The sequence below is a fragment of the Neopelma chrysocephalum genome, unplaced genomic scaffold (assembly GCF_003984885.1).
Source record: "Neopelma chrysocephalum unplaced genomic scaffold, ASM398488v2 Primary Assembly neopelma1_91, whole genome shotgun sequence".
Taxonomy (NCBI): Eukaryota; Metazoa; Chordata; class Aves; order Passeriformes; family Pipridae; genus Neopelma; species Neopelma chrysocephalum.
Window position 1 is genome coordinate 3,167,685 of NW_020897753.1, and position 23,226 is coordinate 3,190,910.

Consider the following 23,226-nt stretch of genomic DNA (forward strand, 5'->3'; position numbering starts at 1 on the left):
GGCCATGCAGTAATTAAACGTGGAGGCTGACATTGTACTGTGCAGAACTGTGTGCAACAGCCAGCAAAAGGCTTCCAACATTCCAGGTTTGGAACAAAGGACAGCTTCAGTCTAGACAACACCTACACACGGCTAGAGCCCCGCTGGAAAGCCATCATGCACTAATGTGCTCCTATGAAACAGCTTAAAGGGTGAGGGAAGTGCAGCAGTACCTTTTTAGGCCCTACTTTTTAGAGTTCTGATGAACTGGCAAAAACATCCTCGTAGAAAAGCCATTTTGCACAGAATTAAAAAAAAAAGTTGCATGTTCAGACCAGACTTGTAAGTCTATGTTATTTTTTTTTTCTGTCTCAAAATTTGATCTTAAGTTTCTACTGCTGACAAACAAAACTGTGAACTAAACTGAAGTTCCTCCTGTAGCTTTCTAACATGTAGTCACCAGAGGATTCAAACAGCTCCTGAATGAAGTTGTAATTCAGGCAATTCTCTAGATTTCTGCCCAGCTATTATTGTGGCTTCAAAGGATTCTGTGCCTCTCCAGCACAGAAATATTCTCTAAGGTCATCAGTTTGTTCAGCCCAAAGCCAGTGGTTTTCTACACCAGAGCCAGAGCTGAGACACTCCTTTCTGGCCTGCAGGAAAAACTGACTCTCTTTCTCCTCTGCCTGCCCACTCTTGTCCAGGTACTTCAAAGCATTCCAGAGGCCTTGTCCTGTGGATGCAGCAGTGAGAGCTTAGAGCAGAAAAAGGTGGAATAAAAAAATGTTTCTTCATATCATTCCTGTATTTGCTTTGGAGCGAGGCAGACCTTGGCATGATGGATTCCTTCCCCCCACTTCAGAGCTCCCTGAGTACTCGGTGCCAACCCATTTTGTTTCCCAGTTTCCTTGCATACATAGGATACATTGAATGGTAATTCCACCATGCATGGCTTCTCCTAATACCATTCCCTTGCACAGTCTATAAGGCTGAAATCCTGAGAGCAGGATGAGGCCGAGGAAAGAAAGACTCCAGTGGTGTCAGAAGTGGTTAATTGCTGCCACAGGAGGCTCTTCTCTGAGGTCTGATTTCCTTCTAACTGTGCAGGAGCAATTGGATTTGCCCAGGTCCCCACCATCCTCCCAAGATATCCTAATTTGAAGCAGGCAGGAGATGTGAGGTTGGCCTCGTATTATTTAAAGTGTAAGGGATGTATGAGGAGAACAGAGTTAAAACAAGTACTTCTGCTTTTTCAAATGTTCAGTGAGTTGTTTCAAGGCAGCTCATCTCTATTCCCATCCTCCTGCTTTTCAGGAAAGGAAGACAGCACATCCCTCAGGAAGAGAAATCAATATTCTCCTGTCACTTAAACACAAACAACAAAGAAATCCCAGCTCCCTAGTGAGCAATTGCCAGTTTAATTTTGCCATCTTCAGAAAGTCTCTCTTCTGAATACTGTCAAGGTGCCAACATATTCATTATGGGCTCTATTTTCTTTTGTCACAGCTACTGTGCTCGGGAAACACACACTTTTAGCTGCCTTGCCTGTGTCCAAGAGGAAAACAACACTCATGAAATCAAGGCCCCACCTCACAGTTTTAATCTCTAACCTTGCCACAATGAGAGAACTAAACAACATTTGCAATTGTGTTATTTTTAACAAGCATTTGAAAAAAACGATCCCTTATTATGCAACAGTAAAAACCCTCAAATAAACCATAAGCATGTCATGGTGGGTATAGATACATGTGGGGGTTTGTGTGGCCAGAGACGGGTGAGCAAAAAAAGCCTGACAAATCAAGTTATAGTTGGCTTATAAATCCAACTTAGCACTTGCCTTTCAGTAAAGTATAGAAGCCAATCTGTATTGTGCAAGTCACAGATCAAACAGAGCTGGTTCTGTCTTTCTTACCAGTACACGTCCATAGAAATACAGACATGGTAAGTATTTAAAAAAACCCAAACCCCAAAACAACCCCCCCCAGACAGGCAAATAAAAGAACCCAGGGGAAAGCCCGAGGAACCCCCCCACTGGTGCTGGCCAGGGAGCAGAGCAGGGCTCACAGCAAACCTGTGCCCTCCCTGCTCACACTGGGACCAGCACCAGCCAGGGAGAGGAGCAGTGCCCAGGACTGAGTCTGAGCTGTCCCTGGGAAGGACTGAATTACAGAACAGCCTGTGGGAGGGAGTGAAAAGCCACAGGGGGATGTTCCACAGCAAGGAGGAGCTGCAGCTCTCCTGAGAAGGCTCCTGTTCCTCCTGCACACGTGAGTGAGCTGCGCCCCAGGACACTGAAATGCAAACACTGCCTGCCTGGCAATGAACCAAAATCCTCTGCAGCCAGGTAACCACGGCAGGAAGGCAGGATTTGTTACCAAACACAGCCCTCACTGAGAACCGTGGTGCTTCTCTCCTCAAAGGCAAGCAAAGCATCTCAAAGCATTCCAGAAGAAAGCAGTATAAAGTGAAATAATACATAAAAATACAAAACAAGCAGGATTCCCTGATTCAGTGACAAAGGTGTGAGGCTTAGTGCTACCCCCTCGACAGTGAAAGCCCAAGACCTCCTGGCATGGTTGTATTTACAGGAGGATACAGGAAGTTTGCTTACACATAATCATGTCTCCTGATAGCAGATACACCTGAAATAATACTCTGTTCTAATCATTAGGCCTTCCATAAAGCAATGAAAGAAACTCTCTTGCTTTAATCTACTTTAATCTTTCTTTCAGGCTTTGCCTGCCTTTCCCTAGTTGTCTTCTGTTCCCTTCCCCCTCCCTGGAAAACTCACTCTCTTACCTTTAAATCTTCCCTTTTAGGCTTCACTAATCCTGTTTTACTGATTCACATTCATCAGTTCTTTCTCTTTGTACCCCAATTCTTCCTTCTGCTGTGATGCCCTGGTTAATCCCTTCTTTATCCCTGTACTCTGGTGTCCCAGATGACAAATCCTTCATTTATCTGCTTGGAAAGCTTAATCTTCAGAGGTACCCAGAATTCCTACCTTACAACACCTTTGCCCATCTCATACCTCCACATTCAGAAGCTCTCAGTTCCTACCCCCGCATCAATCACCTCTTCAGAGAGACGTTTGGTGGTGCCTGGTTTTCTAACCTGAGAGTACTGCAGCTACTGTGAGCAGAGAACAGAGGACAATCCCATGACCCAGAGGGCTGTGCCAAGGAAGCTGGTACAATCATGCTGTTACACACAGCCCCTGACCACTGCACTGAGGTGGGGCAAAAGCAGCAGTAAATAAAACAGGCAAGGGAGACAATGGGGTGGGGTATGATTGGAAGAAGCCACAAATTGCTTTCACGGTATCAAAAGGATGTAATGGTCAGTGGCAGCTTATGTTATGCAGCTAGCAGGTAATAATCAGGGCTGTTATCGCTCAAAGATTTCAGAAAAACCACCAGGCAGTAAATTGTGGATGCTCCTGACTTAAGTTTTGACATGTAAAATGAAAACAACATCAGCATTACTAGATAAAAAGGGGAATTTTTCACTCACTTTCACTATAGTCTCACATTCCATTTCTACTTCTGTTTTTCCTCTACTTCTTGTTCTTCTATGCTCTTTAAAACAAAATCAAGGATCATTTCAATGTGATGTGATGAACAATTACTCTAAGCTGAAATGACATAATTCTGTGCATTACAGTAAAACAACATCTCTTTAATCTATGCACTTAATGAAAAACAAAAGATTACTTCATGCTTCTGTGTGCTGGCTCATTAATATTTGACTAGGCACATGTCAGCCAGAGAAACCAGTCTGTTTATCACAACCTGTCACTCCGTGCTAAAAGAGGACAATATTTCAGCTGTGTTATGTGGGAGATCCAAGTGTAGTTGCAGCTTCTGCGCGTTGCAAGAAGTGTCACTTTTTTTCTGGGAAGGGGAAAGAAGGGCGTCTTGAAGGAAAAATGAGTGTCAGCCACGCCTCCTAAGTGTGTGCTTGAGGAGATTGCTCTGGCCTAATCCCAGGAACTCAGGGCAGTTTGGATGGAAAACCTTCCAGGACACCCCCGAGTGCTCCCAAGAGTGGTGCTGCTCCTTCTCCAGCCTGCTCCCTTTGGGTCAGTCTTGCTCGAGTGCTTGGGCAGGACAAGGGGTGGGACATGCTGTTGGTGGAGGTGTTCCTATCGTTCACTCGCCTTCATCCCGAGCTGGTTTTTGTCTCTGGAGCTGAACCTTGGGTTTGGTAGTGCAGGAGAGCAGCAGGACTGTCAGACTGTCCCCCCCGAAGCCACTCGGAGCTGACTCACCGGGTTCATCACGCACCACTCTGAGCACCCTGAACTTAAACTCTCTCTCTCTTGGAGAGGTCTAAGGTCTGGATCAGAGAAGTCCTGAAGGTAATCCAGCAGCAACAAAAAGACACAAGTTTGTGCAGTTACTAGAAGATGGCTATGAAATTATAGCCAGGAACTGAAAAAAAAGGTGGCATTTTGTTCTTGCTAAGTGCAGTCTTTAACCAACGTTGCCAGGCCATTTTCAAGTGGCTGCAGTGTGTTTCCTTCTCTGCTGTGTTACATTATTGTGGTAGCTGTCTTGTCTTACACTAAAAGAAGTGTTATTTCAGCATTAAGTGATTTACTGCTCTGTAGGAACAGTAATTGCATGAGCCTGTCCCTGAACTCGGTTCTGTTTGCTGAAGTCAAATCACAGCTCTTGCATGACACAGCTGGTGCCACCAAAATCTTGACACTTCCCACATCATACACTTTATGCTCTATCATGTATTTGAGACAGGGTCGTATTTGCATTGTCTGGGAGCCAGAGCTGGAATGGCATTCCTGTCACACCCTAGGTGAGAGCCAGCCATGGAATAACTGCATGTGAGTTCACTGAGGCAACCTGTGCTTTGTCTCAGGTGTCACGTTTGTTACAAATCAAACTGAAAATGGAAACCTTTAAAAAAGAAATAGAAACAAACAATAACACAAAATAAAGCGTCTCATTTAATATTTAAAGATGAAATAGCTTAAAAACTGAAGTAGTACTTTTAAAATTTGTTACAAACCATTTCCTCCCAAAGCATTTTCTTAAACTGAATATAATTATTGAGTCACTTCCTTGGAAATGGGTGAAGAAGCAGAACAATATGTCTGAGCACTGTGTCCTCATTTTACTTTCATGCAGATTCATAAATGCGTTCTAATTGAGTCACAATGCAGGCAGAAAATATAATTAGCTGGATTTGATTGAAATTCGGTGTAAGGGGACTTCTGCCACCTTCTTATGTTGTGTTGCAACAAATGAATGAAACCATTTGATTTATTTTCTCCTCGAACTCTTTCTCACCTTGGCAGCAGTGGCTGAAAAGCTACAGCATTAACACTGACACAAATGGTGTTCTAAGATACATGTGGGGTTTCAGACAGTCAGGAAATGGGTGCCAGTGACTGTGGCAGCTTGCACCATTTTGACATGCAAAATGAACCTAAAATATTAGCTGAGGAAGCAGAAGGTGACAGTTTGTAGCAGAAAAAAATGTAGCAGCAAGAAGGTGAAATGTAAAGTGAAAAAAGAAAGCTACTTTGTTTTGCATAGTCCCTTATCACTTCTCCTGATGCACTTCATTTTTCTGTCCCTTTGATCTATGCACTTCACTGGATTTGTGCTCCCACTGACAGACAAATCAGATAAAGCAAATTACATAAAATTGGCAATTTTTACAAAATTACACATACATTTGCAGCACACAAACATTTTGTTACTGTGGATGTTGGCCTAGTTACTTCAATGAGGCTTGAAACTACTGAAAGCAGGTTGAGATTTGATTAAAAATTCCCTTAAAACCAGTCTTGGGAAACACTACTACACATCCTCTTGCCGAATTCCTTAGTTTGTGCAACATCATTACTTCTCCTTACTTTGGGCACCGTTTTCAGGCAGCTCCCTGTTAAAGGACACAGCTTGGGTTGGGAAAGTGTGAGTGTACTTTGCATACAGGTGAGTGTTGGCCAGTGCTCACACCCCAGGACTTGGGTGTGCAAAGCAGGCACACATTTGCCAAAATGCAGATTTTACCTACCTGGAGGATGAACATCAGAAATAAGTGAACATTTCAACAAAAGCAACATTCAAAAATAACAACAAAACCCCCCTGTACTTAAACAACCTGAGGATCTTCCCTTTGATTGTTTATCAAAACACAGTCCACGGAAAGTAGCAGAGATATCTGGATAGCATGAATTCCACAGTCGGAGGGAATTAAAAGGTTACAGGACACAACTCCTGAGCTGTAAGTAGGGTATGCACCACTCCAAACCTGGGCTGTTTATTGAGCTTGTGGCAACACAGTCTGGGCACCTGCACCACTGAGATGCTCCTGATCCAAATGATGCCAGTGCAGCAGACATATATTATATATTTACCACAGGGGTGCTCTCTAGTTTTGGAGCTCCAGGCATGGTCTTGCAGCACAAGAAAGAGGAAGTCAGAGAGAAACATGGGGATTAAAACAAACACTGAATTCCAAGCTCTTTTCTATTCTGATGGTCAGGGCTGTACCTGTCAAAATCACCTGGATTTGGAAATGCCCAAGTATTTCTGGACTGCAGGGAGAGCAGCCTCTTTCTGTGTGTGCAGACATTGCATTAAGCAGCTCTTGGGGAAATCTCCAATGCAGAGATAACACAACACAGGAAATACTTCTCCAAATCAGCAGCCAAGTATCCATTGCTTTTATTAGTGCTGAGACACCATTTTATAGTAGACACACATGGAAACTGCACTGTAGAAGAACACTGATGACAGGGAGAGTGTTAAAACACTATCTGCTATTCACAGTCACTGTCTACCTAATGCTGGTAAATCCCAGAAGTTTTCTAGAGAAAGTCCAGCAACCAATCCAGTGCATGTTGAAGCTTTTAAAATATTGAAGTTGAATATATTCTGGATTATGTGATGGTCCTGAACAAGTCCTCACTTGTGCAAAGGGCCACAAAACAGGCTGCATTTTATATTTCTGGTTTCTAAGCCATCATGAAAAGCTGTGTTGTGTTCTCACTGTGCCATTACTATAAAGAACTACTGCCACAATTAGTCCAAATTTCTGTTCTTACTGGCACACAGAAATGGGGCACAGAATCTTGTCAGTCACCCCAGCAAATTGTGCTGATCTCACACCTCCCATCAAATCTCGTTACTGTGACTGTTCTTTACAATTATCTGTTATGAACCTTTAAAGCTACGATGAAGAAATGTGTATTGTGTCAGGGAAAAGAAAAAAAGGGAATACTGCTTATCCACAAGAGCTGCCTCCCAACACATCCTTTAGTCCTCCTGAGAATTCCCACACCTCTCAGTTGCTCAGCAGCTCAAGGTGTTGCTGCTGGCTCTGCCTTTGGCACACTCTGACAGGGTTTTCTGAGACCACAGCAGCACAACATCACCAGGTTACAGAGAGTAGAAGAGGTTTGTAAAAGCAGTTTGAGGGGAAATGGACCAAGCAAAACTTCCTTGTCCTCTATGGAAGAAGAAATTCCTGAGCCATGGCTCCTCTTCAGAATTTGTTTCCAGCTGTGCTGTGTGTTGTAGAGTTCCTGTTCAATGCAATGTGCCAGATGTGCTTTACATGAGGGCTCTTCTACAGGTATCTACAAACAAGATGAACTGCCAAACCAAGGAAAACAGAAAAGAGAAGGGCAGAGGATGGGTGTGATCCACAGCAAGGTCACACAAACAGACACTTAGGACAAAATCCACCCCATGGCGACACAGAAACAGTACAAAAAACATTTAAGGCAGCAACTTGCGTTCCTTTTTTGAGAGTAGTGAAATCAAGTTATACTCTCATCTTCCCTGGACCAGCAAAGATCCTTCACATCCCTGTCACAAAGACAATGCACATGGAGGTTTGCTTATCCATTGACCAAGACTGACTGTGAAGTAGACAGACAGAGGGAGAAATGCATGAGGAATAACATGGTCCTGGCTTTGACCTCACTCACCGAAACACAAAAAAAAATTATTCAGATTAATTCTACTGCACGTCAGTGAAAACCACTGGTTTAACAACAGCATGAGGGAAACCCATCCCTATGAAACTTCACCTTAAAGTTACACAAACATAATCCAACTGCAGCAAGAAAAGTCTTCAGATGCACTCCTGGGCAAGAAATTTCCATTCCTGCTTGCTATTGATTACTTTAGATCAGTAACAGACTACCTTTAAAAAAAATCAACTGCTATGATACTACAGCTCCATAAATGCCAGAAGATTAAGTCAGAATATGCATCTTTAAGCTCAAAACAAAACTCCCAAACCTCTAGACAAGGTCCGTGCAGAGGATCACTTCAATTCTATATGTACAAAACATGTTATTTATCACCTTTACCACATGTAGTATAACATTTACTGGCTTGTAAGCTAGACATAGGTCAAGAGAATGGAATTTATTCCTCAGAAGCTTATTTCCATTAATATAATGAATGTGAGCTACAAAAAGTCCAGTCTGGGACTCTCATCCTCTGGTCCTGCATGAAGAGTTAACGCCCTGTGGTTATGAGGCCAACAAATTTTTGTGAGTGTCTCAGTGGAAGCCCTGAATTGAAAATCTACAAGACTTACTCATTTAGGACACGGGCTGCCCCCCTGAAGTCAGCCTGAATTTTCCTGTTGGTGTCAGCCAGAGCACATGAAAAGTTCACTCCCCACTCCACGGATGCATTTGGCAAATTGCTTTAGTCTGATCTGAGGGGTAAGTCGGGCACCCCTTGAATCAGTTGCTCATCACAAAGGAGTAACAATTACTTTATTTTTGTTAGTGTTTCAGTAAGCACTAAAATAACTGAAGAATTCTTTCCCTGGCCATGGTGCCACGGCCACCAAGAAGCTTTAGGAATCACTGCCTTCTTTCTTATATGCTAATGAAACCTTTTCAGCTGTCCCATAACAGCCCTGTTCCCGTGCAAGCTCCTCTGCAGAAAACACTCAGTGCTCACAAAACCCTTCTACCACAGGACAGCTCTCAGCTGCTGTCCAAGACTTCACTCAACAATCTGCATTACTGAGGACACTTTCCCTCTTGTAAAGCCTCATTCTGTCCTGATCACACATTCAAATATTCCTCTCATACAGACCAAGTATCTCAATATTTCATGTTAAGCAGTGCTGAATTCTCACTGAGCCTTTAAAACTTGAGTGTTTCAAAGACTAACTTGTATAGAATATATATATATATATATATATAAAAGACATAAGAGGGACCCAGGAGGACCTCTGTTCTCTGAGATGAACCATAAAATAAGGGAAATTAGCTTAGCTCCATTTTAAACCCAGCTTTCTGTCCACACTGCATAAATGCAACACAAGGTACCTCGTACCCAAAGCTGGAACTACCTGCGTGATGCTTAGCTCAGCATCAGCTAACCCAGTTATTTCTGCAAGAACACAGCCTGCAGCAGTATCCTGGGATGGCTCCAGCTTCCCTCTGTCCTTAAACAGGTCACAGAGAGTAAAGCCTGAAAGCTTCCCACTGACATGAACCCACTGCCCCAGTTTAGCAAGTGCACGACAGTGTTTGATTGCTTTTAAGTGTGAAGTGTTAACAGACAGATTTGGAAAGTAAATTATCATCAAGGGATGTAAAGGACCAGGTCCTCTGATCTTGAATAGTTGGGGTTGGAAGGGACCTCTGGAGGTCACTCAGTCCAATCCCCCTGCCAAGGCAGGGTCACCCTGGAGCAGGTGACACAAGAACACGTCCAGGTGGGTTTGGAATGTCTCCAGAGAGGGAGACTCCATGACCTCCCTGGGTTCCAGTGCTCTGCCACCCTCAGTGGAAAGAAGTTCTTCCTCATGTTGAGGTGAAACTTCTTGTGTTTTAATTTATGGCCATTGTTCCTCATCCTGTCACTGGGCACCACTGGGAAGAGTCTGGCACCATCCTCCTGGCACCTGCCTTGGAGATATTTATCTGCATTAATGAGATCCCCTCTCAGTCTTCTCTAGACTAAACAGGCCCAGCTCCTGCAGTCTCTCCTCATAAGAGAGATGTTCCTGACCCCTCATTATCTCTGTGGCCTCCACTGGACCCTCTCCAGTAGCTCCTTGTCTCAGAAACTGCCTTTCTGTAAATGATACTCAAAATTAAAAGACTGCAAATTAAAGAAAATTCTTCTCCTATCCTGAAATGTCATTCCAAAGCACACCAGTACACGCTCAAAGTGACACCAGTAACATCTCTGAAAAGATTAGGAGTAAATGCCAGGGAAATTGAGGTAAGCATCAGGTGAATGGACGTCTCACTGATTCACTGCCTCACACAAATGAAACAGTTCAGTTGTCTTATATGACAAACTGATTTCCTTTGCAACTTTCCCCAAGTCATTTCACTGCCAAGGTCTCAGCTCTCCCATCTGCAAAACTGTATGAAACACAAGGTATTAGCTCAAATTTTAATGCTATTAGAATCTGAAAGCAATAGCATAGTCTTGTCTTACAGAGGTAATGTGATAGGTTAGGCAATTTGAGGTCCTGCTCTGTATTAAATATAGCAGATTGCACAGTTTTCTCTGCAGTAAAAAGAGATTTATTTCCTAAGAATGTTCCAAATCCAAATCCTTTCCCTAACGAAGTGTCAGATAAAAGGATCCTCTGCACAAACACATCAAGAAAACGTCATCTCCCGAAATTTCATTAAACGCTTCTGAAATAAACAAACAGAAAATGCTGGGGCTTTGTGAAAAATTGTTATTAGTTCCATTTACTTTGTAAGACAGAATACATATGACAATTAGTTCTTCAAATGACTACATGGGGGAGGTCCCTTCTGTCCTGATGCTCTGTACTCTATGATAAGCTCATTTGTTTGTGTCTCAGAACAGATTTTCAGCTTCACTCCTTTCCGAAACCAAAGTTGGCCTCAGACAGATAATGCAGCTAACTGCTAATAAACTCAAGATGTCTTAATATCAATTTGCTGAATGGAAAATCCTACTTATTTTGAACTAATTTAGTACAGCAGTACCTGTTTAAGATCAATTCACAGCAGACTATTTCCTTTTTATTGCTAATTAAAATCACGGATTTCCTGTTCCGAACAGATTATAACCCTGAAAAATGAGCTACAAACCCAGCGTGCTATTGACTCAGCTGGTGGACTAGGTCTAGATTTACCACCTAGTTCTGAGGTTTATAAAAACAACTCCTCTAAGCAATGACAAATTGGCCAAAAAGAGGTCAGGCGACGAGGGGAAAACAGGAGACACTCGCTGAGGTTTGTCTTCTCCACGTTCTGAAGTGCAGTATGGCTTAACCGGGCTTTTATCTCCAGCCTGAGGCACCAGGAGCACATGGACTGGAACTCTTTCTTGGCACATTAAATTTGAGGACCACCCAGTTCTGTCTCAATTCCAGCCCTTTCCGGCCTTGAAGAGAATAATACCCCCGCTGTGTGCCAAGGGGATATCTGCAGGTGGCATCTGGGTTTAACCTTATCCACCCACACTTCTGTTGTCAGGTCTGTACAAAAATATTTTCAACTGATCGTGCTGGGCAGATACAGACCAATTCTTTCACTTGTGGAACACAGCTGAGTCAGGAAAGCCTGGGAACAGCTAAGAAAAAATGATATATTGGAGTGGTCCTGAATTAAGGAAAATTCCGCCCAGTGCTTTCAGTACATTGCCCCTGAGCACTCGTGTTCCTGAGGTCTGAGCCTCCATCTGATCTGCAAAGTTCCTGGGAAAGCAGCACCCACTGGGCTCCATCGTGAGGGAGCAGGAGAAGGACTGGGCCATCCCTGTCTCTTTTCACTAAACCTTATAAACTGGAAGAAGATTCAACTCCAGCAAGAATGTGCATTACTTTCCCTTAGCAGCGAATCAGCTTTTCTCTTCTTCTCCACAGTGCCTCATTCCCACTGCAAAAGGCTAAAATCTGCTTAGGCTCATCTTAGCATGATTTAATCAATCACAGCAGCCTGAGCTGCATTTCCATTCAAATTTATGGATAACTTCAATTGGTGTAGCTAAAGCAGAGAGTATCCTCAGCAATCCTTCTTTGCTCTCCCAAAGATGATGCCCTTCGTGCAGGCGTGGCTGAGCAAATTCTGCATCTGCTTGCTATTGCTGTAGCTTAAATTAATTAAGTGCATTATTGTAATCTGCTGCCAACTGGAATTTACATTAACAGGCGGGACCACAAATAAGGAGGAAAAGCTGGGGGTCGCTTATCTCACCCAGCAAACTGCAGGGAAGAGCAGGGCAGAAACCCGAGGCCGGTGTGGGACACGGGTGACTCAGGACACAGCTCTCCAAGGGATCAAAGAACCACAACCCACACAGGGCCTGTGAAGTCTGACCAAACAGCAGCATTTTGGTTCCCTGCAGCCTCATTTATTCCAGTAGTTGTACATGCCTGGCAAGGTGATGAAACCAGCAGTGCTGATACCCCTGTACAGGGAACTGTGAAGGGACAGCGGGCACTTCCCTCCCTCCTGAGAATATCTGCAACAGCACTCTATCTGCATTTCTTATTAAAAGAATGCAATCAAATTAATCACAATAAAGTGGGTATAAATATTAATGCATGTGTTGATATTTGGAGGATGAAATGTACTTTTGTTGTTTAGAGAACTAAGCTGTTCCTGTTTGTTGAAGCCCATTGTTAATCTTCCTCTTGTTTTCCAACATAACTTATTTATTTACGGAGTGTCAAGGGAGAAACCTAATTTCTAAGGACATTTTTCAATTAACTTGCTTAATTAAGAGAGAAAAGTTAGACTCAGTTGGTTTGTAAATAGTATTATCTAAACCCCACAAAATCAATAGATTCTGGGAAATGACTGAGGATACACCTACACAAGTAGGATCAGGCATGTTCCCCATCTCCAATCTCCAGGTGTTACAGACCTTGTCTGGCATTCTGAACGTCTGCTCAGTTTTGCCTGGTTTGGAAACAATTACATGTGCTCCAAAAGTCTGTACCATTATTAGGGAATTACTGTTCCCTTTGGTTTCTGTCACACAGTGCTATGAGGAAGTGCTTACGTGGAAGTTTGCACTCCAAACTATGGGCTTTAATGAGTTTTAAGTTCTGCTCTGAATATGAATCTGTCACAAGAGTCTCTGCAGCGATCCAACTTCCGGAATTTGTGCAAAACCCAGTAATGTCCTAGGAAATGCCTGCTGCTGCCCTGATTCAAACATTGCCACTCAGACCGAGATCTTTAGAAATCAAGAATTCACAGTTTCAGGAGAGACCACAGTTCTGTCCTGGGCCCAATGAAACCTTAATGAAGTCAGGATAAATCTTGCAAATTATGTCTCTGAAATGAAACCAGACACGCGAATTGGAACGCAGAGATCCCATTGCCATGTCTGAACTTGGTGATCAATTAGAAACAGACTCATCCAACTGAACAGTTCCCGAGAACTGGAAAAAGATTTCAATCCAATAAAGTAAAAGAAGATGATTGCAAACCACTAAAAAGCACTGAAATAACTTATTTCCCCAGTGCATTTATAGCAAGTGAATAACCACGCTCTTTGTGGATGCAAGAGTATTTCACATCTAAAAATAACTCACACTGTACACTGATCCCAAATCTAGATATACCCAAGGCAGCCCGGAGCTGCAGGTCAATTTATAATACTTATGTAAAATAAAAAAGAAAACAAGCTTAAAGCACAACTAGATGCTATGCTTGTCCCACATATCGTGGACATATGCCGTGAGTTATTGCAGACTTTCTCTGAGACACAGGAATTCAGATGAATTACTTAACAGTTTCAGTACTAAAAGTGACTTTTTCCTTCATATATTGAAAATATCTGGGAATATATTTCCCATACAATGAGCAGGTACAAACATCTGGCGAACTCCTGCTCGCACCCTCTCTTACAACAGCCTCACACACACTTTTAAGCAGCAGTTTTCTTTGCTTTAGTACTACAGAAACAGAAATAAATGTGGTTTGATACACTTACTGTGCAAGAAGAGTAGTTTTTATGCTCCCATAAAATGCTTTCAGAAATAATAATGACAATAATAACAATGATAATAAAAGAAGCTGTAAACTCCAACGGGGCCTGGCTGTAACTGGAGAAACCAAATGACTCTGAATGTTGAAGACAATTACGTCTCAGTCTGTGAACACACAGTTTGAATTAGTGTGTTTGTGTGCAGACAACAGCATTGTGTTCTCATCTGGTGGTGGTGTTTTTAACCACATGAGTCATAACGTGAGGAAGGCAGGCTGAGCAAACCTGATGGCTTCCATCATTCCCAGGGTTTCCCTTGTGTGAGAAACAAAACGCTGCCTCTCCTCAGCACAACGCAGGAGTGAAGTTCTTTGCTGGAGGTTTGGCAGGTGTTAAATCCATTTTGTAGACAGCACGGGACCTGGAAATCCATAAATCTGCCTGTCCCCTTCTTTGTTTTCCATACAAGGGAAACTCTGACTTCATTGTTAATGCAGGCAACTAGGAAAACTTGAGCAGACCACAAAACTCCTTTGTGGGATTAGTGGTTTCCAAACGGGGCTGGGAACCATCAGAACCGGATTCTAATTCTGTCACTCTGCAAGATGCTTAAGCCAAAGATTTCAAACATTGACACCTAAAGTAAGGCAGCAAAATGCAAGTTAACTGTGCACTCCAGCAAAGCCTTTAGTACATGGAGAACACTGTATTGGTTTGAGTTGGAAACAACAGAGGGAAACTTTACTATACACAGTTTTCCTTTCGGAATTTTCTATTAATTTTGTATTTCAGACACAGATTTAAAACTTACAGCTTAATTTGTCTTGATAGTGTCATTTCAACTGAGCTACAAATACCTTCTATTTGCAGGGTTAAACTTCAGAGGCTTTTAAAGACAGAGTGCTTCATAAGCTACATTTCCTCAAACACATATCCTTGGGGAATATCCGGAATCTCTCTTTTTAGCAGCAATGGACCATAATGAACCAGTACCTGGCATCTTCCATCTCATTTATAGTTTGAATTTCAGTGGATTCTTGGTCATTAAAGTGATTTAAGTAATCCACGACTTGAAACTCCATGTGGCTGCCATGACAAACAGCCACAACAAACCAAACTGCTGCTGGTGGCCATAAGGTTTCCTGGAATCCAGAAACCTTGCTTTTGGGTTTTCCCTGGAAGGGTTCCTGTGATTGCAGGTAACCCTCCTGTAGTCCCTGCTCGGCAGACCGACCCCGTTACCAAGGTCACCTCTGCAGAGTTGTGTTTGCATCCAGCTGACGTTGATTCATGTTGCCAGATGGCAAAGGACAAAGCACCATCGCTCAGCACCACGTGTGACCCACTTACACGCCCAGCAATCTGCTCTTTGAGTGCTCGGGAAATGCAGGGAGACTTTGATTAAAATTTTAATTTTGTTTCATAGTTCCCCCACATGTGGCGTGTGCGCTTTGCATACCAGGCACATCTGTTCCAGCAGGGCACTAGCATGATGCCTCCCACTTCCTTCTAAAACAGGGCATATGGATGCCTGAGTGCCATTTCCTCGTGTCCTAAAGGCACTCTCAAAAGTAATTACAAGTTATTGGTTTACGTATGGACAACTAATGAAGAGTCAAACATTCCCAATGCTGGCACCGCATGAAAAATAATGTTGGCAGTAACATGTCAGCTCCAGAGGAGAAGGATAAAGACGTGATACAGACAAAATTCACATAGGGTTCCTAATCAAATATAGGAAAAGTCATGGGGAGATGCTCAAAGTTTCTTATACATATTTACAGGGTAAGCAGGATGACATAATTTCTGCCTGAACTACAATGTGAAGGTATGTGGGAATACTACAAGTGACATTTGGTCAGTGCAGGCCACACTCCCCGAATTGCTGAGGGCTTTAGGAGAGCCATGATTGCCAGACTGAATCAGACCCGTGCTCTGCCTGTGCCAGTGGCCAGGACCAGATGCTGGACAAAGGCAAAAGAGCAGATAAAATAACTCCCACCTTCCAGCAGGCCTTCCTGGTCCCGATCTCTGGTACCTGAAGTCTGGCTTAAGTCCTGCAGTTCAGGCTTTAGCAAAGTTTTTGTTCCTGTCAAAGTACTGGTCAACAAGTATTTCAGCTCTGAAAACACTTCATTTCTGAAGTGGTCTCCACGCCCATTTTGAATCTACTCAGCTCTGACAGATTTTTCAAGGGCTTGGCACCCATAAATGAAGCTGTTAAAAGTGTCCAGCAGCTCCTCTCAAGAACGTTCAGGACCAGACCCTCGGGAGGGTTCAGTGTGGTGCACAAATGCAGGCACATCCAACTCAGTAACTCTTCTAAATGAGAACAGAAAGCTTTGTAAAACACAAATCCTCCAGGCTGTGAGAAGGCAGGGCCCAAAAAGCCTGCAGAGAAGCAAGTCTGACAGTGTACTGTACACTGAGGAGGAGGTGACAGATGCTGGCTGGAAATCATCCCATCACATATTAATCTTATTTATTTGGGGGGAAATGAGAAGGGAAAGCCAAACACAGGGAGCAGCAGTTGTATCATAGTGTAGACAGTGCTAATAAGGTGATTAGAGGTAACAGAGTAAGTGAAAATAATTGGTGTAGAAAAGGGTTACCCAGGAAAGTGATAAGTCCTGAAGTTCTGTTACTTGGCTATAAATTAAGTTTGGAGAGAGAAAGTAATCCAAAAGAAGTAGCAAAAATCAGCATTTACGTCATTATTGAGAAGAACACAACAGTTATGGAAAAAATACCAAGCACCCCTTTCAGAATGAAAAATCAGAGAAATCCCTTCTTCCTTTTAAATAAAAGGAAGCCCAAACATACATTTTAAGCCAAATGTGCATGTGTAAATTGGAGTTTTCACTGTCCATAGAACAACAGCTTGTTTTAAAAATACTTTTTAAGTATTTTTATGAAGTAGAATATAACTCCTAGGACTACTCCAGGATACAAGACACAAGTGTCTTTGTCCTCAGCAGTACCTCAGCCTCAGACCCTGGTAAAAGCTGATCCTCGTGGCACAAATCTAAATCCTGTCCCTACGTCCATCTGGTGGACCTGTTTCCACAGATTCTGTTCCACGTAAACCTCTTCACACAGAATATCTTCAGTTGCAGGCACAAAATGCACAGTAGAGCCTGGTCTGGTCGGCGACCCTGTTACAAATTTAAGGTCTCTCATTTCCCTCAAACCCACAGCAAAGCTCCCACAGCGCTGCAGAGACAGAGTCTGTGCCCAAAGAACCAGGATCTGACCTGACCTTCATGTGACAACAGTGCTATGCCAAGCACAGGGTATTATTTCTCTAGTTGCTGGACACCACATGTGATAATGGAGCATGAACAGCACTGAATTCAACCTTGCAGTGTCTCGTGCCCATCGGGGCTGTGCAGTGGCACAAGAAACATATCCCAGCCCTGACAGTGCTCACTCAGTGAGTCAAAATAAGCTCTCCCTGGGCTGCTTAGCAGAGCAGCCCCCTCCTTTGCTAGGTCTGATTATTTTTCGACTCAAAAGTCTGTGGAAGGGGCAAAGTATCTGTTTAATTTGCTGTTGTGTGGGAAAGGGGCCAAGGTGTCTGTGACACTGCTTGGAAATTGTTTGCTCTTGGTACAGACACAAAAAACCAAACATAATTGAAGAGAGTCTCCTTAAATGAGAACAAAGTAAACAGAGATGCTTTTTAAAAATTACATCCCCTCATCCTGCTTCTGCTGTCAAGTCCACTCATTTTTTACCCCCCTCTTTGGTTCAACTTAAAATTTAATTATCTTTGTAGCAAATAACATCAAAACTAAAGTAGGAGGCTTGAATTTTTTCTAATGAACTTTAACAAAGCTGGTTGTAGACATGATGCAGGTAAAACCCACCTGCGGTTAGGGTTCAAAACTGGAGTTCTGATTGTTTGTTTTCCTATGTTTGAGTTGAGAACAAAGACAGCAATGATCACTTGAGGTCACTTGATGGGCACTAGCCATCATACTTGAATCACAGTCTCAGAGGCAGGAGCATTTTAGAAAAGATCATCATTCTCACCACTCAGCTGTGGTCTGAGACAATCACTAAGCAATCACAAAAGGGAGAAATCTCTTAAATAGTATGGAACTGGGGCAAACTAAGAATAGCAATACAATTGAACAGTTTTGTTTGGGTTAGTGCTCTGGTTTGTTTTTTAGGAGGAGCTGGATGGATAACATTCAGGATAGCTCTTTATTTAAGGAACGGAGCACACACCATAAATTAGAAAGCATAAATATTTAAAGTTTTGTTGAATGTGTACACAACCTATTTATTATGGCTGAACTTCTTTTTCTAGGCAATAGCTACAATAGAGGTCCTCAAAAGTGATCACTTAGTATAATACTGGGCAAAGGCCAAGAGAAACTCTGTTTCCATAATGGTGCTCTTTATTTTGAAGTGCCACATGGAATGCCTAAATTAAGTCACAGGAGCAAAAAAATGTATGGTATCCAAAACCTTTGCCTGGGCACATATTCTATGGCATCACCCTGTTAATCATTCTGGAGCAAAACAGCTCTTCCCTGGTTCCTAACTCAAGGGATAACTCCTCCAGAGCTGTCAAGCCCAATGCCAGATCTGCTCAGAGAACTGCTCTCTTGACCACACGAGATGTGCTTTTAGGGTTATAACGAAGAGTAAGTCAAAAGGGAAAAAAACCCCAAACCAAACCCGCCCAAAGTCCCATGGCAAAGTAGCAGGAATTTAACAGTTCCCAATTTGGAAATGGCTGAGAGGAGAACTAGAACACAATCAAACCCAGTTTCTGGAAACGTGTGCTTGGAGAAAAGTATAGTTTAGTGAGACTGCAAAAAGTCCTCAAAACCTCAAGGATAGTAAAGAACAAAGGCAAGTGGGGAAGATAAACAGAGGGAGTTTTTTCCTCTCTCTGAAATGGTTACAGAATAAATTCCAGAACTAAAAGACATGGTCTGTCTACCATGCAAGATATTTTCAAGTCATAAGCACTGCTTTAAGCTTCCCCTTGTTTTGCCTCTCTGCTGTCTGTGAAGCAATTCCCAGGGAACTGAAAGCACTGTGAGTGTGTCCCTAGAAACGCGAGTGCCCAGCAGGTTTCACCTACAGTCACCCAGCTCCAGAACACTTCCCCCCCTCATACCCTGTCATTCACCATCAGCTGAGAGCTGGGCTGAGGTGTCACCGCTGTGAAACTCTGCCCAGGGAACCAGTTACCATTTGTCCTCCCCAGCACAGGAGAACGCCCTTGGTCTGTGTCCTTGCCCAGCCCGGAGCGGAGCAGGGCGGCACCGCGGCAGGCCCAGCGCTGTCCAATGTACCAACGGGGCCAGGCAGCTCCATGGGGAGCAGCTCACTCACAGCTATTCCCAGGGACGGACTAATCCTGCCTGGAAACTGCAGTCCAGCTGGGATCAGCTTCCTAGAGAATGTGCCGTTTCATACTTCCATACCCCAGCCTTTCTCTTGGCTCTGTCTGTGCTGCCTCATTTTCTCTGGATGAGCAGCAAAGGCAGTTGATATTTTCCCGAGTTTCTTTTTTCCTGAGTAAAAGCTTCTTCAGCCAGTTTGGAGGTTAAGAAGGCTCCGAGCAACAGAAATTCAGCTTCTGTTCTTGCTGCATTAAAGAGCAAAACCTGAATGTATACCTGGCCTTAATTTGCTTGCACAAGCAAAAGCACAGAAGAAATACAACCTGCCTTTCTCCCCGACAATAAAACCTACTCTCTCTTACTTTATTAGTCACTCTTAAAATTTTAGATTCAAAGTTTTTGAAATGCAAGTGTAAAACATTTAGTCTTAACTTCTATAATTTTTCCTTGCTTTTTGTTATTAAATAAAGACAGGTGTATATATGTATAAAATGCAATGGTACTCATTATTATTCCTTTTGATTTGAAGGCACGCAATGCAAATCACAAATCTTATCTCAGCTTCAACTTATAGATTCACCAGTATGTTTGGGGTAACTGAAGCTGCTCTGAAGAGCCTAACCCAGAGCATCCTGGCACTGCTTTGTATTGCCAGGCAACACAACAGCCAAATGCACCTCCCAGTTTTCATCTTCCTCCTGCATCTCCAGGCATTCCCTTCCTCACTACCACCTACAAACTGGGATCAGAGAACCCTTGTACAAGATCTAGTGGGGTTTATAGAAAAATTTAAAAGTACTGCAACCTAATGTTACTATATTCATTTTGAAACAAATAAATAGCAAAGATAAATCACTTTTTAAAGAGTCATTTAAAAATCTTCTCTAATAGCTGATCGAAATGCCAAGAATTATTCTTCAAAAGAAATCTGCTTCACAGACAAAAATTAGGTGCAGCAGTTTTGAGGTCATCCCATATTTGTTCTCCCATGCCTCAAGAAAGTTTCACACCTGTCAGAAGAGTTCATCGCAATTCCTCCTTTGCTTAAGGAGCGTGATGCCTGTCTCTTTAATTAGAGAGGTTTGAGCTGGCCCTGCTGACACCATTTAAAACCCTCACACTCAATGTAATTTTTAATCAAAATATATGCCATAGGTCCTATTGGAATGTCTGTGAGTTCTCTGTTAGTCCTTGCAGGGCAGGAATAAAAACTGGGTTAGGTGAATTGCTTGCACCACTCCCTTCCCTTGAAGGACTTGAGACTTGCACAGGTTTCTTGTAGATATCTAAATTCAGGTAAGATGAGTCAGTCTTATCTTACCTCCAGTTTTGCACCTATTGCCCTTGAAGGACTCTTCAGTTATATCACAGCCCCTTTACTTCATAAAAATTCACTTTAAGACTCATCATTTAATTCAGCTGAATTAAACAGTGCAGCAATGTGGAAAGATAAAAGCCTTGAAAATGCAAAGCCTGAGGAAATGCAATTAGAGCATCCCACTTGACCAGTTCTTCAGTTGTTACTCATCACATTTGCACAGACCCACACAGAAATAAGAAAAGGTGAAAAGGATGAAATATTCCCAGGATAGCAATACTCTGGCACTGCTGGTTGGCAACAGCATTAAACTTTAACAAATGATCTGCAGATCACTCTACATTTCCATGTATGTGAAGAGGCTCAGACCCAAAAAACCCACAAGGCAGTGAAATATTACCTTTACACCAAAACTTGGTCTGTCTCTAATGTTCTAACAGCCACTATTTTCAAGAAAGGAAGCTGAAAGAATCACTGGCACAGAAAACCAACCCAAGTAACACCAACTTTCTTCACAGACACTGATGTTGTCTATCAACAGTCCACTAAAGAATGCCAAAAAAAAAAGAAAAGAAAAAGAGGATGGTACGATTTCAGCCACTAAATAAAATGAAATAAAATGAAATAAAACCTTTCAGAAATGCAGAATGGGACGATTACAGCCCACGGTTGCCTGCTGTTTATGGCACCAGATGAATTTCAAATCATAAAAAGGGTGAATATTCAACATCCAGCCAGATATATGGGATAAAACCACGCGTAGACATCTGGATGCCATTATAGGTAACATTTTCAAAAGGGCATAACTCACTGAAGTACTCCAAAGATGGTGTTTGAGTTTATAATTTTACCTTTCTCTCTTCAGGAACTCTAAGGGTCCCTTACACTATGACCAATTAATTAGAAAAACCATGTAATGATCTACACTGACCATTGCAGTGACCATACACCAGACTCCGTGGTCTTCAGAAATCAAATTGTCACCCTAAATAAGCCCAAATACCCAACTATTCTAAAAGGCTGATTTGATGTGCTGGATGTCTTTAAAGGACAGTAGCCTAAAACAACAAATAGGAAAGATCAATATATTAAAAAGACAGATACCAGCTTGAAAGTTATGGTTCTTAATCAGTAATTTATAGTAAAATAACTAAAACCTACACCTCCAAATAATAATAAAAAAAATAATTTAAAAGCCTAGAATTAGAATTATTAGAATTATTCTATGTAAATACAGAAAAAAACAGGAGAAAATGTTGCCATTTAAGAGCTGTTTATCCAAGTCATCTCGTTCCAGCAGCGTTTCATTATTCATATTTCTTGTCCTGTGGGCGCCTCATGTGTTTCTGACATCCCTGTTACTGTTATTTGGGAAGCCAGCATGGCCTGTACAGATGTCCCTGCACGGCAGGAAGTACCAGCTGCAGTGGTCAAGAACACCCTGAAAACTATTTAAATTTTTCTGCTGCTTAAATGGTGACAGGGGTGAAATCAAACCACCCAACAGGGGCTGTCTTTGTCAGCAACAGAGAGAACATTCAACTGCACTTCACCTTGAGCTGCCAAGAGAGTTTGGCTATGAAAAAGTACAAATTGGGGAAGAACAAGGAAAAAGTGGAAACTGGGAAAGCCTGACTTCTGGCAGCGGAGAAGAGAAGCTGCTCCATCTGATGGGCTGAGATCCAGGGAAAGCTCAGGCTGATCCGAGCCCTGTGGATGAGGTGGAGGAGCTTCACTGTGCACTGGGATTGTCTGGTGCCTCTGACTGAACATCCTGAGACAGCACAGCCCAGGGACACAACATTCTTGAAGAAAATGCATTGGAAAAGAAATGTCTGCAGCAGATAAACCACGGACAGAGGGAATCCACCACGTTCTGGATCAGTCAGCAGCCCCCACAAAGGGCTACTTCCTATTCAGGCCACAGACTGATCCCAAATATTAACACTGCAACATGCAACATGAACTGCTAAAGATCAATGCCATAACTGAACATAACTCAGCAGAAATAATCCCCAAATGTCACTCATGAGGAACTGAATCCTAGTTTTTTTACTGGTGGGTAACAGCAGGAAAAACTGAAACCCAACAGCAACAAGTTAAGGAATTTCAGTGGAATTAAGGAGTCACGGGGAGGTCAAGGACAATAATGTGGTGTGTGTCTTCCAACATTGTGTTCTGCATCAAACAAAGAGGGAAGTGCAACACGCAAGATGAAATGAAAGGGGATTAAATGATTAAATTGTGGGTTAAAAGTTGGTTAAGAGGCAGTTAAGAGACAAGTTAGAAATTCTGCTTCTTTACAAATTAACATGCTCAGGAGACAAAGAATGCCCCCAAAGCCTGTATCTAATTGCTTATTAAAGACACCCATAACTGAAATGGAAGCTGCCAAGCGTTTGAAACATTTTAAAAGCTATTATGTGAAATGAATAAAAAATATGTAAAGTGTAACTGCTGCCGGATATTGCTTTGTTTCCCCCCAGCCATGAGGGGAAGCCTGGCAGAAGCAATATGGTCTGTGCTGGGGGAAGGTTCTCCTGATTCCTGGTGCCTCAAGAGCCACACTCGGAGTAACTAATGATCCAGGGCTGCACATGCACTTGTACAGAAATGATGTTGT

General features: G+C 42.7%; 1 protein-coding gene across 2 annotated transcripts in view; it reads right to left on the reverse strand.

The window, feature by feature from the left end:
* Positions 1-23,226, reverse strand: part of PLCB1 (phospholipase C beta 1) — a 335,327-nt gene that overhangs the window by 17,927 nt on the left and 294,174 nt on the right. The window contains exon 32 of one of the 2 annotated variants that reach the window (XM_027693457.1): positions 3,493-3,557. The exons of the other annotated variant lie outside the window; for it this stretch is intronic. Coding sequence (XP_027549258.1) covers positions 3,519-3,557 — 39 coding nt within the window. The 3' untranslated portion in view covers positions 3,493-3,518. The remainder of the gene's footprint in view (positions 1-3,492; positions 3,558-23,226) is intronic. 2 annotated transcript variants of the gene reach the window in all.